At 43.3% G+C, this 18,117-nt stretch overlaps 1 protein-coding gene across 2 annotated transcripts in view; it reads right to left on the reverse strand.

Moving 5' to 3' along the window:
• Positions 1–18,117, reverse strand: part of LOC136668436 (myosin heavy chain, embryonic smooth muscle isoform-like) — a 32,041-nt gene that overhangs the window by 3,534 nt on the left and 10,390 nt on the right. The window contains exons 3-14 of one of the 2 annotated variants that reach the window (XM_066645954.1): positions 13,844–13,952; positions 13,442–13,657; positions 7,053–7,466; positions 5,761–6,003; positions 5,046–5,132; positions 4,250–4,390; positions 3,755–3,850; positions 2,922–3,128; positions 1,964–2,068; positions 1,661–1,813; positions 1,195–1,362; positions 114–287 (exon numbers count right to left, since the gene is read on the reverse strand). In XM_066645954.1, the coding sequence (XP_066502051.1) occupies positions 114–287; positions 1,195–1,362; positions 1,661–1,813; positions 1,964–2,068; positions 2,922–3,128; positions 3,755–3,850; positions 4,250–4,390; positions 5,046–5,132; positions 5,761–6,003; positions 7,053–7,466; positions 13,442–13,552 (1,899 nt within the window). In that variant the 5' untranslated portion in view covers positions 13,553–13,657; positions 13,844–13,952. The remainder of the gene's footprint in view (positions 1–113; positions 288–1,194; positions 1,363–1,660; positions 1,814–1,963; positions 2,069–2,921; positions 3,129–3,754; positions 3,851–4,249; positions 4,391–5,045; positions 5,133–5,760; positions 6,004–7,052; positions 7,467–13,441; positions 13,658–13,843; positions 13,953–18,117) is intronic. The other variant, XM_066645955.1, reaches the window with a different exon arrangement.

Consider the following 18,117-nt stretch of genomic DNA (forward strand, 5'->3'; position numbering starts at 1 on the left):
TTTGTCTTTGTTCCATGTTGTCAGTTCTTATTCCCTCAGCAGAAATCTCCGAAACCAAGAACAAAGTAAAGTAAAAAAAGCCTGAGCCCGGTATCGGAAGAGAGTCACGTTACCTGTGCTTGTTTGACCTGTTTGGCCAGGTCATCTCTGGCCTGAGTGGCTGTCTGCAGCTCCATCTGTAAATCCTCCACTGCCCTCTCGGCCTGTTTACACTGCAGCTGCAACTTCTCCCTCAGCTGGATCTCCTGCTCCAGAGACAGCTCCTTATCCAGCAGCTTATCAGACACCTGCACATACACACACACAGTCCCCAAAACACAGCTCGGGTTAGTTTCCAGACTGCAAAAATGGAGCTTTTCCATTGCATGATACCTACTCGACTCAGACAGCTCTACATGCTTTTCAGCCCTGGTCCCTGGTTGGTTTTCAACTCCCACAGCTCCACCCTGAAATGTACCCTGTCTCTAATAGGAACCACAACAACGGCGGCGGTAACGTTAAGCGGTGTTTACTCATGGTGTATTGGTGTGTTGTTGTTGTTGTTTGGGACTGAACACAGCTCCGTCATGAGTTCAGACAGATCAGTAGAGTTTGTTCCTTCCTTGTTGCAGCGTCCAGCTCTCGCTGGATTCTTTCGTCGGCCACCGATCCAAGGAGCGTTTGAACCTCTTCAAAAGACCACGGCGTAATTTTACGAGCTGCCGTCGTGAGTCGGATAAAAACAAACGTGATCTCTGCTGCAGCTGGAGATTTTACAGATGGAGAGTTTGTGCTGGTCGTCTGCGTTGCGTGGCTTAGAGTGACGACTCTCTCTGGACAATCAGCGCTCTGCAAGGTTTACACGCCACGGTTTAGTCCCTACTCGACTCGCTCTGAACCACGAGAGAACAGCCACTAAACAAGAACCTGATTCCAGGTACAAGTGGAGAACGCTGCTGTGGGGGTTGATCCTTGTGGTGTTTTGACAAAAGCAAGTCACAGATGTTAATTTTAGACCCAGAACTGTGTTCCCTCCTGGAAAAGGGGGAACGTACTCTTTGTATAAAACAAGTATCTTACGAATAAAGCATCTCATTTTTTATTGGTCTCAGCGGACGCAGAGAAGTTGGGAATCTTTCGGGACGTGTAGCTACACATCTGTCCTATGCTAAAAGAGTTAGAGTGTATTTCTGTATATTTACTGTTCATTCCTACCTCCCCTTGTAGACGATTAACAATCTGCTGTAGGCGGAGCATCTCCTGGTCTTTCTCCAGAATGCCCTCCTCCAATTCCTCCACCCTCAGCTGAGCATCCATCCTTAGCTTCTGCTGCAGACTCAGCTCGGTGGTGGCCTGAGTTGCTTGTTGCAGAGCCTCTGACAGCTAACACACACACACACACACACAAACATAAGCAACAGTGGGCCAAAGCATGTGCAGTGATTTGCATATTTGTGTCTAATGAAACGTAATTGTTGAGATCGGTCATTTCTGTCACAACCTTAGCAACCACCTGGAATAACACAAAAACAGTCTAATAAAATCTTAGCAATAATCTAACATCTAGCAAGGTCCTAGCATCACGTTAGCAACCACCTGGGATATCTCCAAAACGGCCTAACACCATTTAAACGATGTCGAAGACGGCTCACAAAGTTTACCTCTCGTGTCGCATTATTACCTCTGCCTCGAGTTTCTGTACAGTAGTGTTCAGCTCCTGTATTTTCTTTCCCCTTGAGTCTTTCTCCAGCTCCAGTTCTTCCTGATTCCTCTCGGCTAGCCACAGTTTCTCAGACACAGACTGCGTATGCTGTGCCTGCTTCTCTAGTGCCTCCTGTAACACACCCGACACAAAAAGAACCACCTTTATTTGCAAACAACCACAGTAAGATGGGTGTAACAGTGTGGGACAGAGTTGTCAACAAATAAGCCCATGTTTACAGTGTAATATATCTATTTTCTGTAATAATGACATCACACACACCTCAGCGTCCTGTAGTTTGTTCTTGAGGGACTGCTGCAGAAAGTTGAAGGCGTACTCCTGAGTGTTTGCTTCAACCATCACCTCTCGGGCCTCTTTCAGCTCCACCTTAAAAACAAAGCTTCAGTGTATAGGTATCAGTGTATGTTGCATTTATGTGTGTGCATGCGGACAAACACTGCTCTCTCTGTGAAACATGGTGGTGGTTGGTCTCTTTCAGTACTGAGCAAATCCACCATTTACTTAAACAGGCCTACAACAACGAAATGGATCGCAATAATAATAATAATAATAATAATAATAATAATAATAGGGACAGCACAGTAGCGCAGCTGGTAGTGTCACACAGCTCCACGGACCTGGAGACTGTGGGTTCGAGTCCCACTCCGGGTGACTGTCCGTGAGGAGTGTGGTGTGTTCTCTCTGTGTCTGTGTGGGTTTCCTCCGAGTGACTGTCTGTGAGGATTGTGGTGTGTTCTCCCTGTGTCTGTGTGGGTTTTCCTCCGGGTGACTGTCTGTGAGGAGTTGGTGTGTTCTCTCTGTGTCTGCGTGGGTTTCCTCCAGGTGACTGTCTGTGAGGAGTGTGGTGTGTTCTCCCTGTGTCTGCGTGGGTTTCCTCCGGGTGCTCCAGTTTCCTCCCATGGTCCAAAAACACACGTTGGTAGGTGGACTGGCGACTCAAAAGTGTCCGTAGGTGTGAGTGTGTGAGTGAATGTGAGTGTGTGTATTGCACTGTGAAGGACTGGCGCCCCCTCCAGGGTGTGTTCCTGCCTTGCGCCCAATGATTCCAGGTAGGCTCTGGACCCACCGCGACCCCGAACTGGATAAGGGCTTGCAGACAATGAATCAATGTATGAATGAATAATAATAATAAATCATCACCCACTGTACCCATTCACATCACCCCTAACTCCTTAACTGTAAATCAGTATCGCAGGCTTCCCATGGATTTATTACTGACCTCCATCTGCTTGAAGCGCTCCACCATGACGTTGTTGTCACTCTCCAGCTCCACGAGCCTTTCCCTCATCCTCTTCAGATCCCCTTGGAGCTGAGTGTTCATACGCAGCAGATCCTCGTTATTCACCAGCAAGCCTCGCATCTCGAAACGGATCTGAGTCCTCTCCTTCTCTAACTCGATGCTTTCGGCCTCCAGGAACTGGTTCCTCTACAGAGGGTGAGAGACACCCGCACACACACACAGAGAGAGAGAGAGAGAGAGAGAGAGTCAATACTGTACATTTTAAAAGTTCTAATTCATCTCTTATAGCTGCACAGTTTATTCTGCAGCATCCTAATTTTTCAGGATAATTACATGTAGAATTATAAAGTGTTCTCCCTGTGTCAGCATGGGTTTCCTCCGGTTTCCTCCCACGGTCCAAGAAAAACACGTGTTAATCGGTGGATTGGCGACTTAAAAGTGTCCCTAGGTGTGAGTGAATGTGTGATTGACTCTGTGAAATGTGTGTCACCCTGCAAAGAACTGGCGCCCCCTCCAGGGTGTGTTCCTGCCTTGCACCCATTGGCTAGGACTCACCGTGACCCTGAACTGGATAAGTGCTTACAGACAATGAATGAATGAATAATTTGAAAAAACAAGCTGTTCTTTACATGATGTAAAAATATATGGAATGACACAATGATACGTAATAAAATAAATAATGTAAACTTAACTGTAATTCAGTACTTTTACCACTTTATGCCAAACACTTAGAAAAGCAGGTGATATTCAGCTGTGTTTGTGAAAACATGGTGATGTCATATCCCTGAGATATGACCAGTGTCCGTACTCACTCTCTGACTGTTCTCCAGCTGTTTGGTCATTTCTTCGATGTAATCCCGTTTGTTGGGCAGGTTGTTCCTCATTAAGAGCTGAGATGAAGGGGTTTGCTGTCGGTAAAAAAAACCCAAAAAAACAATAACATAAACATGATGAAATATACACAGCAGTAAACAGGATGGAGACAATGTGACTATATCAGTGTAGACATGGCTGAGTAAAGAATACTGACAGTGGTTTACAGTTTTTTTAAATACTGTTAAAAAAGATCAATAATAATTTCTTGTGACATTATCTGCCTCGACTTATCACCTCTTAAAACACATGAGGATAATTGGATAATTTTCTACACCTCTGGACACAATTTGTAAGTTGTGAACAAGCACATTCACATCCTTTAATAGGTTTCTAAACTAAATACACACATTTTTCTGTAACAGTTTAATTTTGTTTAAAGTTGTGGTGGTTAAGTGTATTTGTATTATATAATTTATTTATTATTCTTTTACATCTCGTCTCCTGGTGAGCGTGTCATAGGTGGAGAACCGCGTGCGTGGGGACTGCATGGTAGGGGAGGACGCGGGGCTCAAACTGCGGTTCAGACCAAACAAATTAATCTCAGATGCGCTGGGAGACACCATCTCAGGAATCTGAAACACAAAGATAATTTATTTAAACTTTATTCTTTTTAAGCTCTTACTCTTAATGCATAGGGCTAGTAGAACTACGGGGGAAGGACTTTCTAATAAAGTGGCCAGTGAGCAAAGGTAGAAGGGCTATTTCCAATAAAGTGGCCAGTAAGCGGAAATAGAAGGGCTGTTTGCAATAAATTGGCCAGTGGGTGGAGGTAGAATAAGATGTTTCCAATAAAGTGGTCAGTTAGCAAAGGTAGAATGTGGTGTTTCCAATAAAGTGGCCAGTGAGTGAAAGTAGAAGGGCTGTTTCCAATAAAGTGGCCAGTGAGCGAAAGTAGAAGGGCTGTTTCCAATAAAGTGGCCAGTGAGCGAAAGTAGAATGGGGTGTTTCCAATAAAGTGGCCCATGAACGAAAGTAGATTGGGGTGTTTCCAATAAAGTGGCAAGTGAGCAAAGGTTTCCAATAAAGTGGCCAGTGAGCGAAAGTAGGACTGTTTCCAATAAAATGGCCAGTGAGCGAAAGTAGATTGGGGTGTTTCCAATAAAGTGGCCAGTGAGCGAAAGTAGAAGGACAGTTTCCAATAAAGTGGCCAGTTTGTGGACGTAAACGCTGTTGTTTCTAATAATCTACAATTATGTTGGTTGAAAACACTAATTACACATTAGTCACCTTGTAATCAGACATCCTGTTTGTAGGGCTGTACTCGATGGAGACGGTGGAGTAGGGGCTGTTGAAAACTCTTGGAGGACTTTCCATCTGTAAACAGAAAGAAAAGCTTAACTGTCAGGCACAAGACAGCAACAGCAGTGATCAGGAGATCAGAGAACGAGGCGCTGGTGTTTCCAGTCACAACTGCGAAACAACACTGAAGATGCTGAATGTATACAGATTATAACAGAGAGCCCCTTTAAAGCAACACTAGAGTATTTTCACATTAAAATAGAAGCTTCAAAATAATTGTGATGTTTCACTGAGATGTAATACGTAGAATAAAGCCTCTGTCAACACTACTCCAGACTCAGCACACTGCAGAAACTGCACTATGTAACTTAGGCAGGAAACCACGCCCTTCCCTTGCCATTCCCTCTTGATTTCAGGACAGTGTTGTTGATGTGATTTACACTCTTCAGCTGTAGGGGGATTTCTTGATTGAAGAGACTAGCTACATATTTGAACTTTCATTTCCACCTTAACACCAGGAGCATTTTCTTTGACTATACACCTTTAATCTACACAAATGTCTCTGTACTTTACAGTCTGTACTTTACAGATTTGCCCAAAAGATACAAAGGTAGAAGAAACATACTATGGAAAGGGGGCGTGGTAGAATATTGTGAACAGTGTTTTGGGGAAACGGAAAATACAAACCCATGTAAACACTCACCTTATCAGAATTGCTGTCCCAGTCTCTAGGCACCAGCGACTCCATTGACCGACGGGTTATTGAGAATTTAGACTTTTTTAGATTTCCATTCGCCCCTGTGCCCATGGGTCCGCCCGGTCCGCTCGTGCCATTCCTAGCACCCAGAAAGAGCTGGTATTTTGGATTCGGGGGCAGTCTTGGGGTCACAGGTTCATCATCGGATGGAGGCCTGTCTGGGAGTTTTTCTCGGTCAAACTGAAAGTCCTGCAGGAAAGATGGCACATAATTAGACGAGTACGGACTATAATATGCCTATAAGAGTTGTATCATGTTGCAGACAATTAGCATGCACAGGCACAAGGCAAAAATGTTCAGAATTCGACAATGACAACACGTGCAATCCGAGCAGTGCTGGGAAGCAAACAGAACAGTGTGAGCACAAAAAGCAAAGCTGGGTTTCAGGCAAAGGTTTCAGGAAAATTCTTTCAAAAAACAACATGCAGTTCTGCTTTTACATCAAGCAAGCCATAGAACACATTCATATTTACCTGAAGGTTCCCTGCCACATGTGAAGTCAGACAAGACATGCTTGCTGCTGGAAGTTGCTTCTTTATTTGTTGAACTGGAGCTACGAGGCTAATGTAGCTAATATTGGTAATAAAATTAAGATAACAGCCGTACAAATGCGCATGCCCAATTAATCACTAAACAAACAAAAATGTCTCAAGCTATTTAATCTAACAGACTGTTGTCTGATGTTTTCTAACACTGTACAGCATAACATTACTCCTCGGTATTGAAATTGGCATAGCTAAAAGTAGTTAGCAGTTAGATTTATAAGTGACGACTCTCTCTGGACAATCAGTGCTCTGCAAGGTTTAGTTCCTACTCGGCTCGCCTGAAACCATGAGAGAGCAGGGATTACCTGATGGAGATGCAAAAGAGTCGAGTCGAGTTGTAGGTGTAGCATGCATTACTTAATGACTCTCCTTAGTGCTAAGTTTATTTCATGTTGGCTACATTAGCCTCATAGCTCCAGTGCTAAAACTAAAAAGCAAACTTCTGACACCAGGCATATCTTCGCAAACTTGCCACATTTAGACTGAGGCAGGTAACTGTATCTGATTCTTAACTAAGGTACAGCATTAACAGTGAGGTAAGGTTAGTAGCGTGATAATTAGCAGTGCTCATGGGAACAAAAGCTGGCTGGTGACGTTGATGAAACGTGTGAGGATCATGCAGGTGGTTCTTCATGCGATGTGACGTAGTCCAGTATTGCATGCATTGTTAAACTACAATGCACTGACACTTACCGGGCCGTTGGACATAGCGACTTTGGCTATGGTGTCTCCAGAACCAGATTTTACCGACTCTTCAGGAGGGGGCGTTACTGTTACTGCTGGCACTGGACTCTGGGTTTCCCTTTTATTCCCATTTCCGACTCCATCTTTTACATTAACAACATTCCCAGTGTCTTGACTTCTTTTGACCCCGAGTGTTGGGCTACCATTGGGAGTCATCTGCCCGTCTCCGTCGGAAGCGGAAAACTTGTGAATGAGGTTCTTCACGCTTCCTGATCGTGACAGACTGGTCCCCCTCATTTGTGGGGCTTTCTTATCGGCTTTGAAGGTCTTCTCCTCATTCTCCATGATGGCGTGACTCTCACTGTATCCGTTTGAAAGTTCGGCAGCGATCTCTGAATTAGGCAAGTCTTTGTAGTCTGTTCCCTGAGAAAAACACCTTCATTTCAACATACACAGCTAACTATAAATTCCACTTTTGGTGGAAACACTTTATTAATTTTGGTTAGCTTGTTGCTAATGCTGGAATATACCTCGGCTGAAAGACAGTTGGCAAAAACCCAATTTACCCCATATCCATATGTACCCTGTATCCCAGATGTAGTCAATCAGAAAAGGCATGACTCTTGTCTGAATTTCTGCAGTGGATCTGATAGGCTAATATAGCAAGCAATCTCTGACAGACTTGTCCAAATGGTTTTGAACAGTTTAGGGATATTTTTAATATCCCTAAACATATTCCCAAGCCTGTTTACAACTACTGAACAATTGAAGACTGTAAAGGCCAAGGACATTCAGGTACAGTGCGATTTCTTTTACTTGTTAGTTCGATTAAGCTCCATTAATGCAAATATCAGACTAGGTGATCTTCAGGATAGTCAATAAAACTTAATTTTTCAAACTATTCCCACTGCTATGGCCTGCTTTGCATACAATGGTCTGTCACATCTTTCTGTGATATTACTGGCTGTTGCAAATCAGAAATCAGATTCCGTGTAAGCGATGCCAACACCTTCGCAGAGGAATTTCTCGGACTGTCTGGGTTCATTACTCAACATCACAGCTGCCACATTTCCTTGGCCATTACTGCAGAGTCAAAAGCGGAGGCAGACAGCATGAGGAAAAGCTCAGGTGGTAGCAGCGACTATCCGTCAGACCTGCTCGCACCTGAGGCTCTGCACATCCACAGGGATGACAAGCAAGACATTGATTCACAGTGGCGCCATCTCAGGATGAGATGGATATAACCGACGGCTATTGGGGCTAAAGGCTGTCACACCTGGACGCAGCGTGAGGGTCAGAACTCTATTGTTTTTTGTTGTTCCTGCTAGTCAGATGACGTTATGAACAGAGGCCATCAATCCTCGAATGCACCTCAAAAGCAGAGCTCGCACTTAAAAGGAGAGATGTAATAGGAGACGGATCTGAGGTCAAGAGACGTAAAGGGACATAAAGCAAACCGACAGCCACCACACAAAGCACAAAAGGTGGATCCAAAATGTTGTCAAGGCCTGTTGAACATGACTCCATGGAAAGTAAGAATCAGCTGAGCACCATAAAGCACATCAGAATCTTTAGGAATCTTTAGCTCAAGTTAAGATCTGGCCAGTTCAAGAAGAATGACTTTTTACAAGTTCCTATCTCTGAACCCAGTCCTATCTAACACCAGGAATCTTATCTCAGAATGAGTGTGTTTACATGAACTTAATATCTGATTAATCAAGTGGTCATGTAAACAGCATATGCTGATCTTTGAGATGGGAGTAAAGTCTAGAAATCAGATAAAAGAATCAGTTTAGCTCAGTAATCTGATTTGTCAGAGCGTGCTTCCTCTTACACTGATTTATTTTGGATTTCTTGGTCTGTGCTTGCGCTGAAACTTAACCAGAGTTACGGATGTAAACAGAGTTACAGACACTGGTTTAAAACAGACTCGGCTCTGTCTTAGCAGCAGCATTGAGAAGCTGTGAGAAATCATAAAAATATAGCCAATTCTTTCTGTGATATTATTATAATCAGATTATTGCCAAAGTTGAGTAAACTAGAGTATGTGTTTGACAGTGCTTGAATCATAAGAACCTATCCATTCCAGATTTACGCTGGCAACAGGGCAAGGAAAAAAAATCCCAGAAACCTCAGACCCCTGCAATAATCACTAGCTCTTCTTAGGGGGTCCCTAGGCATTCCCATGTAATCCTCTCCAGCAAGCCTTAGGTCATACCCTTGGACCTCCTCCCTGTTGGCTGTACCTACCTCCAGCAAGAGGCATCCAGGGGGCATTCATACCAGATGCCCAAACCTCTCTCAGTGGATTTCATGAAGCTCCTCCTGGGAGCCAAAGATATTTTCACCCAGTCACGGAGGGTGTGCCCAGCACCTCACGGGAGAAAACTCACTTGGACGTGCTGTATCCATGACCTCGTTCTTTCAGTCATAACCCTGTGCTCATGACCAAAGGTGAGGGTGAGGACGATGGTCAACTGGTAAACTGAGAGCTTTGCCTTGTAGCTCATCGCCCTCTTCACCAGAACCAACTTCTAAGACTGAACTCTGGAGGTGGTGTAGGGAGGTAGGCATGCAGCTTCGTCGTTGAAAACTGAAAACAGGTGGTTTTTCTGAAGGAGGGAAAGGGTGGGAACACTGGATAGTGACTAATTTAGCTGGAGGGACTGGAGAGTGATCTCTAAGTTTTGCGAACATTCTGTTGATGGAAAGCGTATTGGGATTTACACACTGTCCCCTTACTGACGCATCCCTAAACAAAAGAATGAAAGAAGCTCTGTAGAGCGAGAACCTATTTCTCTAAATCAAAGCAAGCTGAAGAGCGGAGATTATGAGGACAGATCAGTAGATATGGTTTGTTAATAAACATACCAGTGCTGGAACTCTGCGATATTCATCTCGTCTCGTTTGCGGCCTGGAAAGGCACATCTTTGGGCTGCGGCGTGCTGCGCTGGATAATGTGTCTGTTTTAATTATGAGGGAGACGCTGGGGGTTTGGAACGGCTGTAATGTGCACCATCATGTGGAAGGATGAACTTAATGTGCTGCTCTGCCAAATGTAATTGCATTATCACATATTATTCCATGCTTAAAGGATTAGGCGGTTAGAAAAGCAACAAATTCAAATTATATAAGCTGGATGCATCGCTCTCTCTCCATTTCTCTCTCTCTCCCTTATTCAATGATTCCCTCCTTTCTCTATGGCATTTTTGTGTGTAAAAGATTTGTGTAAAAAGCTTCCAAAATCCAAAAAACCCTCGCTCGCAATCTTGACACCTTAACATCTGGCGATCAGCAACCGCGCAAAACATCGACATCGACCCCGAACCAAAAGCGCACGGCGAGAAAAGCTGCCGTCGTAATTAAATACTCTTTATATTAATGAAAAAAAAAACCCAACAAGAATCTAATTATGCTAATGCAGTTTATGCAAATTGGCCAGTGTCCAGTGGATTACTCGGATGAGGAAAATCCGGCCTAATCCAGGGACTCGCCCAGCGTTCCTCCCCAGGGAACGCGCACTGGGAGCAGGGGAAAGGGGCCAGCGCTCTCCCCCTGGGCCTCAATGCTAATCGCTTACTGTATTTAAAGGGCCTTAGAGGGATAATCGTTTAATCTAGACTTTAATCTGATTAATTTTAACCCCCACTCCCCAAAATATGATCTTATACTATGATGAGCGCTTTATCTCTTATCCTTACACCCCCCCCCTCCCCACACACCTCCCCACAAAAACCTCCAACCTCCCCCCGAGACAAAAGATGCCATTTGAGCAAACAAATCAGAACTAAATCAAAGCATATAAGCGTATAAGCCTGTGACAGCTTGTGATTCGTCTTTATGACTGGAATCATTATCATGAGGGGGAAAAAACAACAACAAATAAAGCAACGTTATTCATAAACGCACTCTGAGGGGATCCCTAAAGCACTCTCCTCCACGAGGGACGTTAATCCTGCCACAGGAACCCAAACAACTGTGCCGAGATGTCACTAAGCACATCGCCTCAGAAACGACAGGTTCCCCATAAGAACCACAGCTCCGCAGAGTCAGAATCTGAATGTTATAAACGTGCATAGATTTCACAGAGAGAGAGAGAGAGAGAGAGAGAGAGAGAGAGAGAGAGAGAGAAAGAGAGAGAAACACAAAGAAAAAAGTATGGCAGAGAGAATGACAGAATGAATGGATTTGAAGTAATTAGAAAGGGAGAGAGAGTGAAAGAAAGTTAGTGTGTGTGTGTGTGTGTGTGTGAGAGAGAGAGAGAGACAGAGGGATGTGTGTGTGTTTATTCCTCAGGGCCCTGGTGAAGCGACATATGGTGCTGAATTTACCGCGTCCTGACCTACATTACTGCACACCAACACCACTGAACAGAGAGAGAGAGAGAGAGAGAGAGAGAGAGAGAGTGTGTGTGTGTGTTTGTGTGTGTGTGAAATCTCTATAAACACACAAGGGCAGCTTTAAAGCCAAAGAATGTCGTTTGTCCACTCTGAGCCTATCAGCACTGTGTGTTTGTGTTTCTGTGTACTTGTGTGTGTGTGTGTGTGTGTGAGAGAGAGAGATTCCCGCCTTTCAAACCATCCAAAGAGAGGGAAAATGTGTGAGCAGAATTAACGCACAAAAGCAATTAATTATGTAGGACAGTGGAGTGGCCTCTGGCTCTCACACTCTCACACTGCTGCAGTGAGCACATGGCAGTGTTTTGGGAGTCACTAGCACTCTTGCTTCACCATCTCGAAAAAAAAAGAGGCCTTGCAAAGCTTTAATAATCCCCCCCATCGTTCCTACTTCCTGTGAGGCCCTGTGTCTCTAGGGTGTTGCTATGGTAAAGGTGTTGGTTGCTAAGGTGTTGCAATGGTATAGGTGTTGATTGCTAATGCGGTGCTAGTCGGTTGTTAAGCGAGTACTCTCCCTTGGACAGATTACACTGAAAATCCAAAACACTGACACATTAAGATAAACGCCAATATATTTAGCTTTGCCACCTTTAAAAATTCCACCTTAAATAAACGGCCATTTTATTTAGACTTCTAGATTTAATAAATGACCAATAATTGACCGCTTGAGGGAGACTCAGGATGTGTGAAATTGTGGGAGGCTACAGCGGGGGCGCTGCATGGTTTTATCAGCGTGGAGTTAACGTTTTTTGTGCAGTTGTCATTTGATGAGGGGCCTAATTGTGCCATTATGACTGCAACTATGCAGAAGTGCGCCCTCTGTAGGACGCGTTAACAATTTTTTATTTGCAAAACCTGGACCTGGGTCCGATTTCGTTATTGGTATTTTATCTTTTAATTAAATAAACATTAGTGTTCTTGTGAAATGGATAAATATACAAATTAATGTATATAATTATGTCAGTATAAACACTGTAAGCCCTACGCAGCAGTACGAAGACCACCTGAACACCAGGAACATGACAGAGCATCTGCATGAATGAGAAAAACAAGCGAAGGACGTGTGTAAGAGTTGAAGGACAGGTGAAGGGACAGATGTTCCGTTCCGCGCTCTCTCTACATCTCACTATCACCAGCATCTGGGAGAGAAAGTGAACCTGGGCACCAGTCTGTGTAAACACACACACACAGCTGTCTGCGCACCACTGATCACCATCAGCTCACTGCAGCGACACAGTAAAGAAATACAATCCAGGACGGTATGCCCAGAAGTTTGCAGACACCTCTTCAACCCATACCAATGCAGTGGGCTGTGGAGCAGTGGAACGGTGTTCTCTGGAGTGATGGAGATCCATCTAATACCTTTGAGACAAGCTCGAGTGGTGTTTGTGATCCAGAACTAATCCCCCGTATCCAGTACCCATTTTCCCATTGTCAGACTCTAGGGAGAGAACCAAGAACTGCCTACTATTTTGGGCGGTCCTTTGACCCACAGGCAAAGCAACCAATCACAAGCCTGCAATTTTGAAGGAGGAAGACCCAGCCACAAATGCTCCAGAACCAGGCCAGGTGTTAGTATGCAGAAAATGGACAGCCAATCGGAAGGCATCTGACATGCACTAGTCACTATATAGTGGACTCTCTCGGCGGCCATTTTGTAGTGGTCCAGAGTGCACCGCTATAAATAGTGTACAGCCTATGTACATTAGGGGACTGAAGATACCCTTAATACACTGTGATGTTTGGTAAAAACCAGTGTCTAAAATCATTCACTACCCTGAATTCAGTTCCCTACAATAAGACTGTTGCTCTGCATACTTAAAAGTCCCCATTTTACCCTGGTCTTCAATGGTCAGGACCCCCACTGGATTCCCACAGAGCAGATGTGATTTTGGTGGTGGATCATTCTCAGCACTGCAGTGATTAACATGGTGGTGGTGTGTTAGTGTGTGTTGTTCTGGTATTAGTGGATCAGACACAGTGTGTGTGTGAGATCAGTACCATGCTAGAGTCCAGGTGACTGTTCCCTGGCATGCCGTTGGTCAGCTTCTCGTTCAGAAGGTCCAGTCTTGTGTTCTCCTGCCTGTATCTCTGGACGTCCTCTCCCAGCATGCTCAGCAGTGCCACAAGGGCTTTCTCTCGAAACCGCAGGCGCTCGACGTGGGCTGCTTTTCCCACAATGCACCTAGGCAGCTCGCACTCGTTCCCAGAGAAGCACTGCAGGTCAAAGAGAAATAAAATAAAATAAAATAAAATAAAATAAAATAAAATAAAGTGACTAGTGGGTGGGAGTAGATGGGGAAGGGGGTGTTTCTAATAAAGTGGCCAGTGAGTGGCTGCAGAAGGTGGGTGTTTCTAACAAAGTGGCCAGTGTGTGGAAGTACAAGGTGGATTTCTACTTACGATACAAGTCTCTGTGCTGAGTGTCCTTTGTTGCAGATGTTCAGCCTCGGTCTCTGGAACTGCTGTGTCACCGCACAAGATTTTCTGCTGTAGCCGCACTGACCTCAGCCTATCTCACACACACACACACACACAAAGAAAGACACTTTACTACCATTACTTTTGGAATGGTCATATTTACACGTGAAACGTGGGGGCAGGATCTGATTCTCCTTGTAATAGATGAGGATGGTAAAATATGATATGACTGGCTTGTGTTCTTTTTTTTGCGGCTGTCAGCAGACATTTCGAGCACTAAAATGATTACATTTTATATTTTAAATTATAGTAGATAATTAGATGTGACTAAAATGGCCAGAGACTGGGACTAATGAGGTACACATCAGGGGGACATTAATCGTCAAGTCATTTCAGTCATAAGTAGGTTTTGTCAAACTTTCTGGTGTAATTCACGAGCCCGCCACGAGAGGGAGATGTGAACTCGTCTGCTCATTCAAAAGAACGTCATTGTCCCTTAACGTACACCGTATATACGTATGTGCAAAAAACAGAGATTTTCAGTTAATACAGAAACAAATAAAGCATATAGCAAATTAAAAAAAACGAAAAAGAGATTAATTATTTATATATGAGTTATGTCATTTTAAACACATTTATTTTTATGAGAATGCTGCAGGAAAAGTGTAATATTCAAATAAAAACGTCTTTACTGTTTGTTCATATTGAGAAATGATCTCGGAAATTATTAAAAATACGTAAACATTTCTTTAAACAAACCTTCAGACTGAGATTTTCTTAGAATAAAGTATTCATATTAATTTTATTCATAGAATAAGACGGCACAAGTGTTAAAATTACTACAATACTGAAAAACATTCAAAATTGTTGCTGTTGGAACAAAACTCACAAGTGATTTTTGACGGCAGTAATTTCCTATTGTTTATTATTTAAATATTAAACTTTCACACAATGTAAAAGGTGTCTACAAGGAAAGATAACATTCCTGTGTTTTTTTTGCAGCATATTACAAACAGCCTCCACTTTCCCACGCTGCCCTCTGTAAGGAGTTTAACAACAACGGCTTCTACAGATGCATTTCAACACATCTGCTCGCTCTCTCTCTCTCTCTCTCTCTCTCTCTCTCTCTCTCTCTCTCTCTCTCTCTCTCTCTCTCTCTCTCATCTGGTTTCTACAATCTCTCAACTCCCCAGCCCCCAATCCTCCATATCACACCCCTTTCTCTCACTCTCCCCCTTTTTCTTCTCTCTCTCTCTCTCTCTCTCTCTCTGTCATATTTCATCCTATTTCCTAATCATGTGCTCTTTCTCACAGCATGACACTGGCACATTTAATCTCTCTTCCGTCCGTTGTGTAATCGGAATCTAAACCCTGATTTTATACCACTTCTCAAGTCACAACACTGTTCTTTTAAAGAGGAATTCCAACCATTCTTCTAGTGTTCTCCGCAATTCACTGGCTGAGATGTAAACAAAGCCTCTGAGACAGGTTTGGTGTAAAAAGCTGTGTTCCTTACAGAGTCAGAACTGTTCAGTAGAGTTGAATGGAACCAGACAATTACCTCTAAACGCTCCTCAAAGCAAGTTGTTCCCCTTCCTGATGGTCTTAAACTCCATTCCTGGTGTTTTCCCACCAGGGTGTTTTCCCACATCTTTAGATTTCCCACCATTTTCCTGCATCATCTCTCCATATAAATGTTTTTTAACTGGAGGTTGGTGGTTCACTTGTTGTCTACAGGAAATAAACTGGCAGAATATGTGTTGTAGACATGGAGACGTCTGGTTCCATTAACAATAATTGTAAAAAAAGGTCTATTCCTCTGCAACCCGACAGTTGTAGACCAAACCACTTGTTTGTCACTGTTTACTTCTCAAACTCTTACAGTGAATGTATTCTTCTATAGCGTTAAACAGGGTCTATGAGGCTAGAGGTCAGCTACGTTAGCATGTGAGGCTAGAAACATAGCTTTGGTAATAGATGTGTTTTTGTTAGCTTCATTAGTCTCACTGATCCAATGTAAAATTAAAGAAGGCAAATATGCTTTTGAGACATCTGGTCCCATTTATTCCCACTGTAAAGAAATATGAGTCTGTTTCTCTTCAACCAACCATTTCATACCAAAACACCCTTCAACCACTAAGGTTTCCTTCTTTAGTTTCACACTGAATCTATGAGGCTAGCTGCAGCAAACAAATAGCACTAATCATATGTTACTAATACGATAGTTATTAGCCTTGTTGTATGCTGGAAAACATCATGTTTGTGAAGAGTTATTTCGCTCATAACATGCTAAACTAACCTAATGATGTTCAAATTCAAATAAAATAACTGATAAGGAGTGTAGCATAAGCTTTAACTTTGTCTTGTCCTTTAGGCTAATGCTAAACTTTATGCTAGTAGCAGTAGCCTTTCAGTACCCTTCCTAAGACTAAACAAATAATAAACTTGCCGGTTCTGTGGCGGTGGGTAGAGTTCAGACACCTCATGCTTCTTCAGTATGAGAGTGTATAATGTACACTGCATGTCCAAAAGTTTGTAGACACTTACATTGAGTGGATACAACACTTAATGTAGACACAGGTGTCCAATTGTGCACAAAGAGATTGGAATCATTTTAGATAAACAGCATTAAATGAAATGAGCCTAAGGTAAATGCCCACAATTGTCTGTAGAAGTGTTTTATTGACATACTTTTGTATGTTTTTCTTCTCTTAAAGCAACACTAGGTCAGATTGTGTCTTTTTGACCCACACAGATGCAGACTGTAATTCACTTTTAAAGAACTTTGCTGAAATCTAGGGGAAGGCAGATATAGAGGGAATTGGTGCTTTCCAACCCTCCCTCTAAAGTTCCATAGTGCAGTTTCTGCAGTGCTGAACCTGAAGTAGCAAAGACAGAAGCACAGTGAAGCATCACAATGGTTTTGAAGCTGTAATTTTAAAGCAAAACTACTACGTAGCGTTGCTTTACATCAAAAGGCAGGATTCTAAAACGAACACGCAATTGTGAGTCAGTGTCCACCTCTGTTTGTGAGCTCCGTGTCCTTAGAGATGGTCGTGGCTGTGACAGAAGGGATGCTGAGGCTAGGGACTGGCCGAGTGTCAGGAGAGTGAGCTGGGCATCTGCTGATGGGTAAGCAGAAAGAAGACCGCCAGGACTTGACCCCTATTAACCTTTTGTTTACCAAGCATTCGGGGAAAAAAAAACACATGGCCCTCATCACCAGCTGTCAGTTCACCATGGCTCTCATCGCCAACACCACCATCATCATCACCACTTAGTAGGATTCCAAATAAAATATACTAACATGTGTAGTACACCTACCAATCCATTGTATCCTCTGAGATGCAGAAATGACCAAAACACTGAGACTATTCCACTAGATTTATCAATAAACGGCGTCCAAGGCTAGCTGGATATGTAACATACATGTACCCAAATTTCTGACTGATATTTTAAAAAAAATTAATTCCATCACAGTTTTTTTTTTTTTAACTTATATACCTATATTTATATTTATGAATGCGGCCATGACTTTATTGTCTTCGACCCTGCCCAGTACACACACATACACACACCCACACATACAGGATAAAGCTGAAATATCTGAGTCTGCAGATCTCGGCCAAAATGTTGTGTGCACTGAAGGACACAGGGAAGGGCATCAGGGAGAGTTCAGACACTGCATGCATATATGTGAGTGTCTACCCTAATAACAGTTCTTTTACTGTGGATTCAGGAAGGCTCTGCACACCGGTGGTAATTACATTTCAGAGAATCTGGTGAGCTCATGTTAGATTACACAAGAGAAACGCTCAGAACACAAGGTAGATTCCAAAGGACTTCCTGAACGATTATCTGAAATACCTCGGAAATTTCCTACAGCTTTCTCATTCTGTGACCTCACTGAACGCACAACTCCCACTCCTCCGTCATGTCTGAACTTGAGGAGGTTCCATCATCAGCCACAGCCTACTTCTGATCTCAGGTGTCAGTCTTTGAAATGGCTAAATCATTACCTGTGTTCTGACACATCTGAGCCAAGCCTGTAGTGCTGTAAGGACTAGCGCTTGGCAAGCTAACGGCTCTAAAACAACATGGGATTTACTGGAAAAGGACCACGTCACGCCCTTTTGATTGATATTGATGGAAAGATGTGCTCAAACTTGCTGCCTGTCTGGAAGACTTTCAGAGAAGCTCCCACGGACGGCATTGGAAAGTTAAGGCTAGCAATTAGCCAATATTTAGTGTTCAAA

This window comes from Hoplias malabaricus, chromosome 15, assembly GCF_029633855.1.
Source record: "Hoplias malabaricus isolate fHopMal1 chromosome 15, fHopMal1.hap1, whole genome shotgun sequence".
Taxonomy (NCBI): Eukaryota; Metazoa; Chordata; class Actinopteri; order Characiformes; family Erythrinidae; genus Hoplias; species Hoplias malabaricus.